Source organism: Gymnoscopelus braueri (genome assembly GCF_963280865.1).
Source record: "Gymnoscopelus braueri genome assembly, chromosome: 24".
In the NCBI taxonomy this organism is placed as follows: domain Eukaryota; kingdom Metazoa; phylum Chordata; class Actinopteri; order Myctophiformes; family Myctophidae; genus Gymnoscopelus; species Gymnoscopelus braueri.
The window spans coordinates 8,334,711-8,351,096 of NC_137626.1; the positions used below are offsets into that span (position 1 = coordinate 8,334,711).

The window sequence follows — 16,386 nt, forward strand, 5'->3', positions numbered from 1 at the left end:
AGATGCTTGGAATTCAAACCAAGAAAGATCAAAAGTGTGTGTGGTTGACTTCCATGTTTTTGTTTCTTTCTCTGCATTCCATCACCTATACACAGTGGTGGAAATAGTCCTCACATGTTTTGCTTAAGTAAAAGTATCAATACCGCAATATAGAAACCCTATCTGTTACAAGTAAAAGTCTGGAATTCAAAATATACTTGAGTAAAAGTACAAAAGCATTGGTATCAAAATGTACTCAAAGTACCAAAAGTAAAAGTACTCATTGTGCAGAAAGTTTTCAAATGTATAAAAAATCATTTGAAAATAGCAGATCTACAAGCCATAGCTACAAGCTCACAATGTGTCAGGATGCAATGCATTGTGAGCTTGTAGATCTACTATTTTCAAATGGCCAAAATGTATAGGGTTGAGGTGGTTAATGTATGTTTTGTAATCAAAATCTAAATCTACAAAGTAACTAGTAACTAAAGTTTTCAAATAATTATAATGGAGTAAAAGCACAATATTTGCCTCTGAGATGTAGTGGAGTAGAAGTTAAAGTATTGAAAATTGGAAATACTCGGGTAAAGTAAAAAATACCTCAAAATTGTACTAAAGTACAGTACTTGAGTAAATGTTATTAGTTACTTTACACCACTGCCTATACAGTATAAGTCCATATGGCCTCTAGAGATGACAACGATGCGGCTTGTGCCCGTAGTGTTGGAACCATGACCTGTAGGCTACAGAGAGGGCCTCCTACTGTCAAACCGTGCTTTATGAATGAAGGTGCAAAAATAAAATGCTAAAACGACGGTCAAAACCAAGTGGTCAGGGACCCCTCAATAACAATGTCCTACAGTGGCCTTTGCCCAAGTCTTTGATGGCACATCACTCACTCACTCTGCGTGGGAGCTGACTGTCCAGGACCACACCAAGGCCATTGGAACCCGAATCCACCGGGGTAATTATGTCTCTGGACATGTTTAAATCCTCCATGGGGCAGGACTTACCTGGGTCAGAAGAGAAGCTCAGTGCAGTCTCCGCTGGGTTCAGCTTGAGGTGGTGAGAAGATCCACTGTGAGGATGTCAGCCAGACGTGCAGTGATGTGCTCTTCTACCTGAGTGGCGGGGGGGGGGGGGGGGGGGGGGGGGCAGTTGAGTGTCATTGTCATAACAGTGACAGGGGCGGCCATAGAGTGGCTAGTGAGCCCAGGTTTGATTACAGACCAAGGGCCAGCAACGTGTGTCCCTGAGCAAGACTCTTAACCCCTAGCCATAGAATGGCTGCTCAGTGCTCACTGCTCCCAGTGGTTATAGGATGGGTAAATGCAGGGGGCAAATTTCATGAAAAAGTGACAAAAGACACTCCAAGGAGTGGGGACTATTCTCTCTATAGGATAGCTTGTGAACAGAGATGATGGAGCCAAGAGATAATAGTGTACAGGGAGAAAAGGAGGGGGCCCCCAAGTACAGATCCCTGGGGGACCCCGGTTAGGGGGGATGAAAGCAAACATTCTCAAGAAACCTGGTACTGTAGGTCCAGTCAGTCAGGTAGGAGGAGAACCACTTTAGTGCCGTGCCGTCCCAGCGACGCCGAGGTCAGTAAGGGTGTCCAGGAGCAGCTGGTGATAGGTCTTGAACCCCAGCGTCCATATGAAAAAAATAGCTGATCTACAAGCTCACAATGCATCGCATTGTGAGCTTGTAGATCAGCTATTTTTGGCAACAGCATGTGGTGTACATGGGGGGGAAAAGCTGTCCAATTACAGAGCATTGTGAGCTTGTAGATCAGCTATTTTTGGCAAGTCTAGACTAGAAGGTTTAAGTGGTTAAGTTTTGTGTCAACCTATTACAAGGTGAGTAACCGGGAATGTTGGAAACATACAGTCAAAGTATTTAAAGTGCCTGGTGGTTCAAACCATAGGTTCAAACTCTAGTCTACAGGGACAGAATGCTAGGGTTTTCAGAGCCAGTAAGAATAATTACAATCCAATGGCGCCCTCTAGTGGTTCATAATGTCCATGAATTTATTTAGCCTGCCTGCACATATGACACATTCAAGCACGCTGGCCCACACCCACACGCACACGCACGCACGCACGCACATACACGCACACACACACACACACACACACACACACACACACACACACACGCGCACACACACACACACACACACACACACACACACACACACACACACACACACACACAATTCCAGTAATGTAAAGTAACTAAGTACATTTACTCAAGTACAGTACTTAAGTACAGTTTGGAGGTATTTTGTCTTTACTGGAGTATTTCCAATTTTCAGTGCTAAATCTCAGAGGCAAATATTGTACTTTTACATTTACTTGTACTTTTGAAAACTTTAGTTACTTAACTGTTACTTTGTAGATTTGAATTATTGTTACAAAACATACATTAACCTTTTCAGTCCTATTTAAACTTTGTCTATTTGAAAATAGCAGATCTACAAGCTCACAACAGCTTGTAGATCGGCTATTTTTGTGTGCCTCTTTCTTATATTAATTGACAATTTGGCCAATGTTTGACCAGTATAGTTTGTTGATTAATTTTGATGCAGTAATGGTCTTTTTCATTTTTTCCACCTTTTTTGTTAGGTAGGATTAAAAATGTCTGAAAAGTCCTTAAATTGTCACTTCACTGTCATCTGGGGATCCCCCCAAATTAATCTGGGGACCCCCCTGGGGGTCCCGACCCACAGGTTGAGAACCACTGCAATATGCTATGCAGCATCATTCAAATCTAATATGCAAAAGTAATGTTTGACCATAACCCCTTGTGGGCTTACAATAAAGACTGCTCTGTTTTCTAAGTAAAATGTCTCTGCTGAAAATAGCAGATCTACAAGCTCACAACCCGTTGTGATGCGACGCGTTGTGAGCTTGTATATCTGCTATTTTCAAATGGCCAAAATGTGTATAGAAGAATAGAACTGAAGTGGGTATGTTGTATTAATAATCAAAATTTACAAAGCAACTAGTAAAGTAAGCTTTCAAATCATTATAGTGGAGTAAAAGTACAATATTTGCATAACATTTGCACACATTGTGAGCTTGTAAATCTGCTAAATTTTCTAAATATTTTCATACATTTGAAAACTTGTGAAATGGGACATTCAGCTCGCTCAGTGCTGTGTCTATACTGGCTCTTGGATGGATGTAGAGACACCAATAAAACTCACAGCACTGAACTCTCTGTAAGCCAGAATGGTCTGAGTTGAATCACTATATATTCCACGTCTGGACAGCAGAGGGAGCCAATGATCTGTGCATCATTCAGAAAACCAGGAGTCCATGACGTAGACGCAGACTCCTCCCCCTTTTTCCTTCACGCTCAGCTGTTTCTACCTGAGTGTCAACACGGGAGTGTGAGAGGAGGAGCCAGGGAGCTCCATCGCTGAATCGGGGACTGCAGCGTCCAGCCACGTCTCAGTGAGACAAACAATTCCAGTGTTCCTTGTCTCTTCCTGAAACTGCATCCGCGCTCGTAGTTCTGTCATTTTGTTGTCCAGCGAGTTGACGTTGGCGAGGAGTATCGATGGCAATGGGAGCCTCTACCCGCACGGTTCCTCGCCCGTACCAGGATCCCCGCGCGTCTCCCTCGGTACCTTCCTCTCCGTCCGGGAGTTTCCTCCGACGTGAGGAGGATCCGTCCCGTGGAACTCTGGTAAGTGAGCGATCGCAGATCTGATCTGTAAAAGCGTGTGCCTATCATAAGTGTGTGCACTGGAGACTATGTGTGTGGCGTTAAAAGAGAGGAAAAGACTATAAAAATATACTAAAGAGGCTAAAACTGCAACTAAAGCGTACACAGCAGAATACACTGGTATTGTGTTAATTTAATTACATTGAATACACTGATTGTGTTCATTTGTAGACATCATCATCACACTCACTGCTGCTGAAGAGCTGCAACAGGTGATCATTGCAGGTCGTTTCGTCATCATGTTTGTTTGTGTACAAGATTACTTTCAAAATATACCTGCTTGATTCTCAGTCTTTTAGATGGATGCAATATGCACAGTGGTGGAAAGTAACTAAGTACATTTACTCAAGTACTAATACTTAAGTACAATTTTGAGGTATTCTTACTTTCCTGGAGTATTTCCAATTTTCAGTACTTATGCTTCTAGTGTTCATACATCTCAGAGGCAAATATTGTACGTTTACTCCACTATAATTATTTGAAAACTTTAGTTACTATTTACTTTTTTTTTGGATTATTATTACAAAACATACATTAACATGAGCTTGTGTAAAATATACTTACATATAACTTAGCTCCCCCTCCACACCAATACTTAGTTAAAATCTGAGGACATCTGTTATTTCTGTGCATTTATATAATCTCTATGTTTAATTCCCTTCTTCAAAAATAGCTGATGTTATGTACAAGCTTGTAGTTGGTAGCTCGGCTATTTCTGGAGATTGTTCCCCCCATCATAATAGGGAAATCAATAGGACACATGAGCTTGTAGATCTGTTTTTGAATTAAAAAAAAAAAGTTTGAAAACATTTGAACATTTCTGAAATCATTTGAAAATGTTTGCCTGTGGGGCCATGGCCGACACATCAGCTGCGTAATTGCAGTTGCCGGTGTCGTCAAAAAAGTTAAGTAGTAATGACCAATATAAAGTTCAGACTCTAGTATTTATAAGGACTATTGTCTATCTGTATGCTGCTGTGTTTATATATCGTCGCTGTCTGGCAGAAACCATGCTAACTCCACTTTTCAACTTTTCACATTTTTTTCTTCATAAATCAGTGCTATTGAACACCCTTTACGTCTGTGTGTTGGTCAAAAAAATATTGAACTAAATGAAAAGTATTAAAAAGCTCTTCTGACAAAACCAGCTAACTCCATTGGATCCCCAAACTGTCTGCTAAACCAGCTAACTCCACCAAAGGGGGTGGAGTTAGCTGGTTTTGCTGACTCCAGGCTCCATCCCCTTTTGACCTCAACCTCATTGTGAGCTTGGAGGTCCATTCAGCTGTTCTTATCAATGATGAACAAAACCTCCTAACTCCACTTTTTGTTTTGTTATTTCATTTCCTGAAAAATGAACATTTTGGAGTTAGCTGGTTTCTGCCCGACAGCAGAGATATGTTTGTGTTTATGTGTTGAAATGGCTGTGAAAAGTAATCTCCCTCTGGGACGATAAAAGTCTAATCTAATGTAGTCTCTGCTCTACTAGTTGGTTCCATTACACAGTCTCAGAGTTACAGATCTGTAAGGGTCCTTTTAGAACATTCAACATTTTTCAGGCCAAGGACCCCCTAGCTGACAGAGAGATGAATCAGAGACCCCCACTACCTACTGTATACAATTGTGTTGCAGATTAAAACATTTTTTCATCATAGATTTCATTGATACAGTAGCTGGATTCATGTTAATGTGTATATTTTCAGACGGGTAACCTTTAAACCCTCAATATTTAGTCAACTTGACGTTGGCTCTGTACTTGGTCTGCTCTTTTTCCCTCTACACCGACACTCCGAAAATAGCCGATCTACAAGCTCACTGTGAGCTTAGGTTGGGTCCCTGGACCCAACCTTTGAGAACCACTGGGGTCCCGGACTCCCTGTTGAAGACCCCTGCCCTAAAGGAACGTTAAGGTGAGAACCACTGGCCTAGCTACACCTGGCACTAGTAGCTAGGCAAAAGCTTTCCGGCATTTCTCCAACCTAGAGGAGAAGAGTGTTGTTGTCACGATATCTATGGTCCAAAATATCAACATTCTGTGTCACCGTGTTTTCACTAAAAGTAACCCTGTTACATTAGGCATGTAACGATTTATCGTAAATCGATTAACATCGATTCAAACTGGTGACAATTTAAATCAATTTAATAAAAAAATGTATCTCGATGCAAACAGTAGAGGGTGCGTAAAAAAAAAGAATACCGTGCAGGATCTTTGTAAGAGAATTGATTAAAACAAATCTTCACTCATTTGCTACTGTATTGTTTAACTTTAGGGGAAACAGTATTGAATAAAAGAGAAGAAAATGCTGGATTTGTGTAAGAGGAAAAAAAAAGACATTTGTCTGGAAAAAAAATGTGTTTAAAAAATCTTAAATCGTATCGTGAACCTATTATTGTGACTTGTATGGTGAGTTAAGTGAATCGTTACACGTCTACCGTTACACAATGCAACAACTTACTGAAATCTGATTGTTTGAGTTTGAACCACATGACTCTAGCATCCCATCATATTCTGGGCATGTCATGATAGGCAAACCACTGTCCCTTTACCTCATACTCGCCTCTTTTTAAATGAAGCCTCATTTATTTTAACACTACCACGGAAAAGTACCATGCTCAGCAATTTGTTTTTATTTTTTTCAAATGAATGAAAACAAAACTATCTTTTGTTGCAGTTTTCCAGCATACATGATGAATCTGACCAACTGTGTTTGTCATCTTACTCCCCCCCCCCCCCCGTGCGTCCTCGTGCTGTCATCAGGACGGACGTGAGCAGTATGAGCTGGCGGCGACCTCGGAGCAGGGAGGCAAGAATAAGGCCAAGGGCAAGAAGAAGGAGAAGGACATGGACGAGTTGAAGAAGGAGGTGGACATGGTGAGTCCACCACGTCTCTCCCTCTGTTCAGGAACACGCATGTTGCTGTCTGGCAGAAACCTCATATCTCCATATTCTAACTTTTTGTGTTTTTTTTGTAAATCAACGGCACTACTTGATCATACTACAGCGTCACACAAAAGCATCAAAAGTATAAAAAACATTGCAAAAGTAGCAGATCTACAAGCTCAAAACGTGTCGCTTCGCACCGCGTTTCGAGCTTGTAGATCTGCTGCTTTTGACATTTTTGAATTTGAATCCTAAAAAGTAACATATGAGGTTTTCCAGTACGGGCATAGCCTACTTATGATGACATGAGTCTGAACTGGGGACCCTGCAAGTGGTTTCTCTGGAGAGTGCTGGCAATGAATATGAAATGCCTCAGAATATGAATCCATCCATTCCTTTATTGTCTCCGCCAGGCCGAAAGGCATGGCGAGAGAGTATGTTTTACCCCCTGTCCGTCCGTCCGTGTGTCATTGTCTCCGCCAGGCCGAAAGGCATGGCGAGAGAGTATGTTTTACCCTCCGTCCGTTTGTCTGTCCGTCTGTCCGTCCGTCCGTCTGTGACCAGCTAATCTCTGGCGAAACTGTGCACACACTCCCTGGATGCCAATTCCGAACTTCTGCCCCACATTTTTCACATGGGCCTTTTATAGCGCCACCAGGAGGCCGATTTGTGCAAAACATATTTTTTGACAGTACTCCTACAAATTTCGCAAATCGGTACACAGTATCTCTATAGTCATTAAACAAAATAGGTCTTTCAGATTTTTCACATTCCATCCTGATTGGCTAAAAATGGCTTCCAAAGTTTGCAGGAGTGCTTTGTTTTCAACAAAATGCCTCAAATCATGAACACAGCATGCAATTTCCGTGAATGCCGAGGAAGAAATGCCACTTGAAAATGTTCAAATCAGCCTCATGGTGGCGCTATAACAGGCCGATTCATATTTTTACCTATCACTGCACCGATCTGTGTAAAACTTTGTATGCGCACTCCCCAGAGGTCAAGGAAAAACCTTTGCTCTGCATTTTTTACATTTGCCTTTTATAGCGCCACCAGGAGGCCGACTTATGTAAAACACATTTTTTTATATTACTCCCTCCTATGTTATCCAAATTTCACGCAAATCGGTACACATGATCTCCATAGTCATGTGATCAAGACGGATGTGTTTGATTTTTCATATTCCATCCTCATTGGCTAAGATTGACATCTAAAATTTGCAGTAGTGGCTTGTTTTGAACAAAATTCCACAAATCATGAACGCACCGTCCGATTGCAGTCAAACTTTGCACGCAGATTCACACTATGTTGAGGAACACATGCCACCCTTTTAACATTGGCCTGTTATAGCGCCACCAGCAGGTCTAATTTAGCAAAACATGTTTTTTTGCACAAAATGCCTCAAACCATGAATGCAGTATCCGATTGCCGTGCCATTTGGCCGTGCCTGTGGCAAGGCCAAATGGCACCCTTTAAAGGCCCAAATGGCACCCTTTTAACATTGGCCTATTATAGCGCCACCAGGAGGCCACAATAACCTACCTGACCTGGCGGAGACCTGTGCTCCGAGGAGCACTTAGTTCTGTCTGTGTACAGCTAATCTCCGGCTCCGTCGGCCCGGTCGTTGCGAAACTGTGCACACACTCTCCCTGGATGCCAAATCAGAACCTCTTTCACATGGGCCTGTTATAGCGCCAACAGGAGGCCGATTTGTGCAAAACAAATTTTTGGATATTACTCCTACAGATTTTATCCAAACATCACACAAATCACAGTGTCTCTATAGTCATGTGATCAAGACGGATCTTTCAGATATTTCATATTCCATCCTGATCCTGGTTGGCTTCCAAATTTTGCAGGATTGGTCCGTTTTGAACAAAATGTCTCAAATCATGAACGCAGCGTGCGATTTCCGTGAAAATGTGCACGCACATTCCCACTAGGCCGAGGAAGAAATGCCACTCTTTTCACATTGGCCTATTATAGCGCCACCAGCAGGTCTAATTTAGCAAAACACATTTTTGCAACAAAATGCCTCAAATCATGAATGCACGCAAATTCCCACTAGGCCGAGGAAGAAATGCCACTCTTTTCACATTGGCCTATTATAGCGCCACCAGGAGGCCACAATAACCTACGTGACCTGGCGGAGACCTGTGCACTTTTTCTAGTTCTTTAGTCTTTTTGACAAATGGCCATCATGGTATAAGGGGTATAATTCACTCTGGTGTGGTTAAAAATACCACATGAGGCCAGAGAACTCCACTCTGCTCTGCCTTGTAGATGGTCCTATAGCCGGACACCTTGGACAGGGCTGTCGCAATTAAGTTGACGATTAATTGTCGATGTCATACAAATAATTGTGATTAATGTGTTTTTTTTGGCATCGAACATTGGAACATAAATAAAACACTAATTTCTGTTTGACTCATAGGCTTCATAATCAAGGGCAGATATGACAAATAACTTAAATGTACAAAGAAATGACTGACATTTAATGCTTTTATATATTTTTGTAATAGTGGAAATAGCTGATCTACAAGCTTACAATTCGTGACGCGTTGTAAGCTTGTAGAGCTGCTATTTCAGCTTTTTTTATATTTGAAAATGTATGAACATTTGGCAACATGGAAACGATTGTGACGATTAATGCAAAAATAATTTCGACTATCTCAAATAATTGCGATTCGACTATTATGTAATAATTGTGACAGGCCTAACCTGGGATGGGATTATTATTATTGTCACATAATGTAGACATCTGACGATCGTACCTTCCTCTGTCTCTCTCTCCTCTACTTCCAGGGTCTGACCAACGCCAAGGCGGCTGAGAATCTGGCCCGGGACGGCCCCAACGCTCTCACCCCTCCCCCCACCACCCCGGAGTGGGTCAAGTTCTGCAAACAGGTTTTAAACCTTTGTCTTATCTGAGATAGCTAGAAGGCAGCGGGTTCCCAATGTTTTTCTGAATCAGGGCGCCCATGTGAAAATCTTAAAAGTATTTTTGGCGGCACATTCGGCTGCCGTGTTAAACGGGTAGTTAGCCCCCCAAAAAAAACGTATTTCCTATCAATTACACACTTTCCTAGCCTTAAAGCCTTGAATTCATAGAGCTTTTTTTTCTTATTTCGTATTCCTGAGCCAATAATTTGACGACTCAATGGAGACTCTGAGTCTTCTACCGGAGACTCTTTCTTTGATTCGACTCCGCCGGTAATCAAATCTCCACGAAATCGAGGCTGTGTGTGTGTAATTGATTCATTTCTTGGGTTAACTATTCCTTTAAGCCTGACACTGACAGACCGACAGTGACCGCTCCTGTTTCTCCTCTCTTTGTGCAGATGTTTGGAGGTTTCGCCATGCTGCTGTGGACTGGTGCCCTCCTCTGTTTCCTGGCCTACGGCATCCAGGCCGCCATGGAAGACGAGCCGGTCAACGACGACGTAAGATGCAAACCTAAGAATGTCCCCGTTGTCTCATATATCTCGCATATGACCACGCGTAATTTATTTTTACGCACTGTTGATGACGAAATTCTCAAACCCGGTTTGTCTTATGACGTGTCGCGTGACTAACATACAGTAGCCGATATACCAAGCCAAACTAGCTGATAGACGTACAAGCTCACGTGCGTCGCAGGTTGTGAGCTTGTATATTGGCTGGATATCGCTTGTATACGCCTGCGACTTCCAGCATTGTTTCAAAACTGAATGTCATGGTTGCCCAGCTGTTGCATCATGCATTGGTGTAATATTTTAGCATCTTGGTGGAGCATCTTAACCCAATAAAACCCAATATATATATATTTTTTTGTACTTATGTTTCTATATCAGTGGTTCAATTTGAGTTCAAAATATTCGCTTAAAAAAAAGATGTATATACATATTCAAATATTTGCACTAATTTTCACGATTTTTCTAAATAAATTGCAGTTCTACAAGCTCATAGCCGCACTATGAGCTTGTATATCTGCTATGTTATGCTAGGTGACACAGATGTGTTCCCGGATTGAATCGGTTAAGACAATTCATGCAATATTCTGAACAAAATGTTCCATCCTTGACTTCCACAGTTGTACCTGGGTGTCGTTCTGTCCGCTGTGGTCATCGTCACTGGGTGTTTCTCCTACTACCAAGAGGCTAAGAGCTCCAAGATCATGGACTCTTTCAAGAACCTGGTTCCACAGGTATTGCCCCAGAAAGTTTTCTACTTCTGTTAATCCATCCATTTGCTCTTCAGTTTAGCACGAAGAGCTGCACGGCAACCTTCACCATCTTGTACAGTAGGAGCCCTGTTGTATATCGTCGCTGTCGGGTAGAACCCTTGTATTTCCATAATAATCAATCTTTTCATAAAATGAATGGCCTATCTTCTATTTTGTCGCATGACATTCTACACGCTCACGTGTCACATCGTGAGCGTGTAGATCGGCTATTTTAGCTATTTATGAAAAAAAAACAGATTGAAGATTTTGTTAAATGTTTGCCTATAATGACATGCCCAACCAGGTTGAAAGTAATTAAGTCTGGTCTTCTTAATATTTAATCAATTAAAAGTCTTTGGACAAGATTTTCGCCCGTCGGCGACAATAGCAATGAATCCCACTTATAATACGAGAACGACTAATATGAAAACATTCATTTCAGCAAAGTGCTTCTCATTATAGAAAACATTTGAACGGGAACAATTTAAAGCACATGAATCAAAGCGCTGGTTTTACTTCCCCTTGTTTTTCTGATGAAAACGACGTACTGATCTTGTTGCATTCGCTGTCACTTTATTAGCAAGCCTTGGTCGTGCGCGACGGTGAGAAGAAAGCCATCAACGCACAGGAGGTTGTGGTTTGAGATCTGGTGGAGGTGAAAGGAGGAGACAGGATCCCTGCTGACCTGAGGATCATCTCTGCCGCCGCCTGCAAGGTGGGACCGTTACATTTTGGACCCGCATCCAGTGGTGGAAAGTAACTAAGTACATTTACTTAAGTACTGTACTTAAGTACAATTGTAAGGTATTTGTACTTTACTTGAGTATTTCCAATTTCCAATACTTTTACTTCTACTCCACTAAATTTCAGAGGCAAATATTGTACTTTTACTCCACTACAATTATTTGAAAACTTTAGTTACTAGTTACTTTTCAGATATGAATTATTACATTATAAAACATACATGAACCACTTTAGCCCTATTTTATACCTAGGCTATTTGAAAATAGCCGATCTACAGGCTCACAACGCGTCGCATCGCGACGTGTTGTGAGTTTGTAGATCTGCTATTTTCAAATATTTTAGCACTTTTACTTTTGGTACTTAAAGTACATTTTGATGCCAATACTTCTGTACTTTTACTCAAGTAAATGTTGAATTCCGGACTCTTACTTGTAACAGAGTACTTCTGCATTGCAGTATTGATACTTTTACTTAAGTAAAACATTTGAGTACTTTTTCCACCACTGCGCGCATCTGAATCATTTGCAGGTCTTATCCTCTGCCCCGACCACCAGCGCCAAGCAGAGCAGAGCAGAGTTTATTATGCTGGGATTCAGCCAAGAGCTCTGGAGATTTGAGTTAAAAATATTAGCTTTAAAAATGTATATATATATTCAAAGATTTGCAAAAAAAAACACGATTTATAAGAAATAGCAGATCTACAAGTTCATATTTAATATATATATATATTCATATATTTGCAAAAACTTAAAAGAAATAGAAGATCTACAAGCTATGAACTTGTATATCTGCTACACGTTGTGAGCTTGTAGATCTGCTATTTTCAGAGTGCAACACCTGAGCACAACCAAACGTAAAACAACTTGTCTTTTAGTTCTACTGGATCTCTTCTCCATTATTCCCTCCCTAACATTTTAGTCTAGTTTTTATTTGTTTACGAAATTGTCAATTTATTTAGTCTTAGTTTTAGTCATCATAGCTTAGTTTTTATTTAGTTTTTATTTAGTTTTCGTCAGTGAAAAGAGGCAGTCGACCAACATTTTTTGAACAGTTTTAGTTGACAAAATCAAGACTGCCTCTTTAACGTGTGACTGGTTTACTCCTCAGGTGGACAACTCCTCCCTGACCGGAGAGTCAGAACCCCAGACTCCTCCTCTTTAATGTGTGACTGGTTTACTCCTCAGGTGGACAACTCCTCCCTGACCGGAGAGTCAGAACCCCAGACTCGAACCCCAGACTTCTCCAACGAGAACCCGCTGGAGACCAGGAACATTGCCTTCTTCTCCACTAACTGTGTTGAAGGTATGATCACAGGCAAAACTAGGAAAAAGGATGATTACAGCTATGAACGGACCAATAAAGTTGAGTCGGTTTGTTTATCTCTAGCACTAAGCTTGGGACTATTTTTGTCGTTTTTTATCTTTTGTCGTTCAACACTAAATCTCTTCGGCAAAAAGTAACACTAAAGAAAAATAAAGGGCTATTTTTACTCACGACCCATAAAAATCTGTCCATGACCCACAAATGGGTGGGAAATTTTGTCGAAGTATGACGAAAAATGTTCGTCAACTTCGTCAACAAATAAAAACTAGACTAAAATGTTAGTGAGGGACTAGTGGAGAAGAGATCCAGTAGAACTAAAAGACAAGTCATTTTATGTTTGGTTGCGCTCGGGTCTCTGAAAATAGCAGATCTACAAGCTCACAACGCGTCGCGCTGCGCTATAGGGTACATGTTGGTTTTGTGGCAGTGTTGATTTGACAGCAAATTTTGATTTAGTCATAGTCTTTTGAATAAAATTCCATTTAGTTGTATACTTGGTTGCATGCTGAAAATAGCCGATCTACAAGCTCACACCGCGTCGTGTTGTGAGCTTGTAGATCTGCTATTTTCAGAGCGCAACACCCGAGCGCAACCAAACATAAAATGACTTGTCTTTTAGATCTACTGGATCTCTTCTCCTCTAGTCCCTCCCTAACATTTTAGTCTAGTTTTTATTTGTTGACGAAATTGTCAATACATTTAAGCTTTAGTCATCATAGCTTAGTTTGTATTTCTTTTTTTTATTTAGTTATCGTCAGTGAAAAAAGGTAGTCGACGAACATTTTTCGTAACAGTTTTAGTTGACAAAATCAACACTGTTTTGTGGTGTGAATAAACATATTTTCCATGGTATAAAAAATGTAACAACGCCATCCCTTTCCCTGTGCTGCAGGAACTGCCCGTGGCATCGTCATCAGCACCGGAGACCGTACGGTCATGGGTCGCATCGCCACGCTGGGTGTACACGCCCATCTCCATCGAGATCGAGCACCTCATCCACATCATCACGGGCGTGTCCATCTTCCTGGGCATGTCCTTCTTCGTCCTCTCGCTCATCCTGGGCTACTCCTGGCTGGAGGCCGTCATCTTCCTCATCGGCATCATCGTGGCCAACGTGCCCGAGGGTCTGCTGGCCACCGTCACTGTGAGTCCTGCTCCGTCGGGTTTAGGGATGGGACCATGTGAAAATTACATGTCACCATTATTGCAGGAAACAAATATTGTGATTAACGATATTATCGTGATAATAAAAATTATGCTTAAAACTTAAAATGCCACTTTTGTTTAACCACTTGAACCCCCAGCTTCATCCCTATTCTGGGGGGAACGTTCGCCAAAAATAGCCAATCCACAAGCTCACAACTTTTGAGCTTGTAGCTCGGCTATTTTTGTCTAAATCGATTTGTGTAGAGTAAAATAAGAGTGTACCATGAGAGAGAGTCATGACGGACAATTTAAATTATTAAATGCGCTCATGCTAGCTAGGGCTGCACAATATGGACACTATTTCGGATGCCAAACACTTTCTTACTACTTGATCAACTCTCTTATTTTGAAGTCCACCGACCGGAAGTCAAATGCTTACTTTCAGGGCAGCTTGATAAACATACCAAGCTTTGCAATAGTCACGGAAAATCACTAATCATTCAATAAATGAACTTTTGAATCTGACATAAGGAACGAATGTAAACGGTAAAGCTGTTCATACAGAAGGCTTTGGTAAACTTTGGTAAACTGCTGGATTATGGTCTTTTCAGATGGCCCCTATATTAGCTTTAATAGATAGAGCTTTCAAAATATAATCATTTCTGGTGCCACTGGCGTTCCTTCTGTATATTTTCCTTTAGTTCACTATTCAAATATCCTGCATTCCGGGTTTTCTCTGCCATGTGGTCTTAAGTGCAGCATTGGCGCACAGGGCTGAGATGATGTAAGTGGGGCTCGTGTTAAGGTAGCTCTCCACCAAACAGGCTACTACAGATTACTACAGACTGGCAGTCCAATGAAGTCGGGAGATCAGTCTGTTGGAAGGTGTGAACAAAAGTAGCTGAATGCACCTGAGAGCCGACACTGGCAGATGTGCTAAAACTAGCCTAGGCTTGATTTATTTTTCAACAACGAGCCCGCTGCTATCCGATGGCATGCTTGGTCTGCTTTCGACGCTTCCCTACAACTTGCCGCGACGGTCTGCTATCACGCTTTCCTACGACCTGACGTGGCGGCGTACCCACCGCTGATTCAACAGATTTCGCTTGGACGCTTTCCAACTCTTAACGACGTTGGTGCGGTGGAGAGCTACCTTAGGTGCTTACACAAAGCAAATGGTTACCTGCCATTACGTTTTCTACAAGTCATCCCATGGTCCAAATCAGTCGGTTTAGTCAGAGACAGGAAACCATTGATCACTGGTGTGCAACAACGGTGTAAATCATTACCGTCTTTCGATCGTATGTAAATGTTAAGAGGAATTAACCAACGTGTTAATCTGCATTTTGTGTGGGAAGGAGAGATTGGATTTTTATGGTTATATATATATCAGGTGTAAATGTAATCCTGATTCAAGACGCATGTCATCGGGCAGGTATAGCCCTCTTCTAACTCAACCCCTGTTAATTCCACCTCCCCAGGTGTGTCTGACGCTGACCGCCAAGCGCATGGCCAAGAAGAACTGTCTGGTGAAGAACCTGGAGGCTGTAGAGACCCTGGGCTCCACCTCCACCATCTGCTCCGACAAGACGGGCACGCTGACCCAGAACAGGATGACCGTGGCCTAGGGGTGTCACGATACTCGATACGTATCGAAATCGAACCGAAAATGACGTTCGATACAGTGTATCGAAATCAAAAGCCGTATCGCGATTCAAGGGTTAATAAAAAAAAAATAGTCCCGCGCATGCGCACATCCGATTGCACGTCCGGGTGAAGCCATGCTCGAGTCGCTGTTATGTTTTTCCGTGCATCGCGCATGCGTGCTTACGACGGGGGAGGAAAAAAAAGACGACACGACAAACCCACAAACAGAGAGAGACCGCTGTAGCGTTGCGTCTGTACTACTACTTTACATTTCACCATGGCCACTGCTGAAGCCAGCGATGTTAATGATGATACACACACGGAAGAATTGGAAAACCCTCCCGCTTCCATTAAGTCAAAAGTCTGACAATATTTTGTCTTCCCAGTGAATTATGAGGGCACCCGGCGCGTTGTTGACAAAACGGCTACCGTTTGTCGATTATGCTCCACATTGATAGTTTCTCCGTCTTCACTTTTTCCCCTCTACACCTATACCTCTCGGCCAAAAATAGCCGATCTACAAGCTCACAACGCCTCGCAGCGCACATTGATAGTTGCTCCGTCTTCTCCTTTTCCCCTCTACACCTATACCTCTCAGCCAAAAATAGCCGATCTACGAGCTCACTGAGCTTGTAGATCTGCTATTTTTGGCTAAAGCTCACCTCAGAAAAGGGATGGGGTTAAGGTAAAAAAAAAGACCCTGTTGAAGACCCCTGGCTTAGCTTAT

General features: G+C 42.0%; 4 protein-coding genes across 5 annotated transcripts in view; 2 read left to right on the forward strand and 2 right to left on the reverse strand.

Annotated features, from left to right (window-relative positions):
- Window positions 1–16,263, forward strand: part of LOC308080264 (sodium/potassium-transporting ATPase subunit alpha-1-like) — a 377,427-nt gene extending 361,164 nt beyond the window's left edge. For both annotated transcript variants that reach the window (XM_080422050.1, XM_080422051.1), the window contains exons 18-19: window positions 13,759–14,010; window positions 15,494–16,263. In XM_080422050.1, coding sequence (XP_080278176.1) covers window positions 13,759–14,010; window positions 15,494–15,640 — 399 coding nt within the window. In that variant the 3' untranslated portion in view covers window positions 15,641–16,263. The remainder of the gene's footprint in view (window positions 1–13,758; window positions 14,011–15,493) is intronic.
- Window positions 1–16,386, reverse strand: part of LOC308080260 (NACHT, LRR and PYD domains-containing protein 3-like) — a 185,136-nt gene that overhangs the window by 52,524 nt on the left and 116,226 nt on the right. The gene's annotated exons all lie outside the window — the stretch shown is intronic.
- Window positions 1–16,386, reverse strand: part of LOC308080276 (uncharacterized protein) — a 116,044-nt gene that overhangs the window by 23,923 nt on the left and 75,735 nt on the right. The gene's annotated exons all lie outside the window — the stretch shown is intronic.
- On the forward strand, window positions 3,389–12,779 carry LOC308080280 (sodium/potassium-transporting ATPase subunit alpha-1-like). Its single transcript, XM_080422078.1, has 8 exons — window positions 3,389–3,675; window positions 5,448–5,624; window positions 6,473–6,586; window positions 9,401–9,502; window positions 9,937–10,038; window positions 10,668–10,781; window positions 11,380–11,514; window positions 12,728–12,779. Exons 3-7 carry the CDS (start codon window positions 6,557–6,559, stop codon window positions 11,440–11,442), a joined length of 411 nt encoding a protein of 136 aa, XP_080278204.1. The 5' UTR covers window positions 3,389–3,675; window positions 5,448–5,624; window positions 6,473–6,556; the 3' UTR covers window positions 11,443–11,514; window positions 12,728–12,779.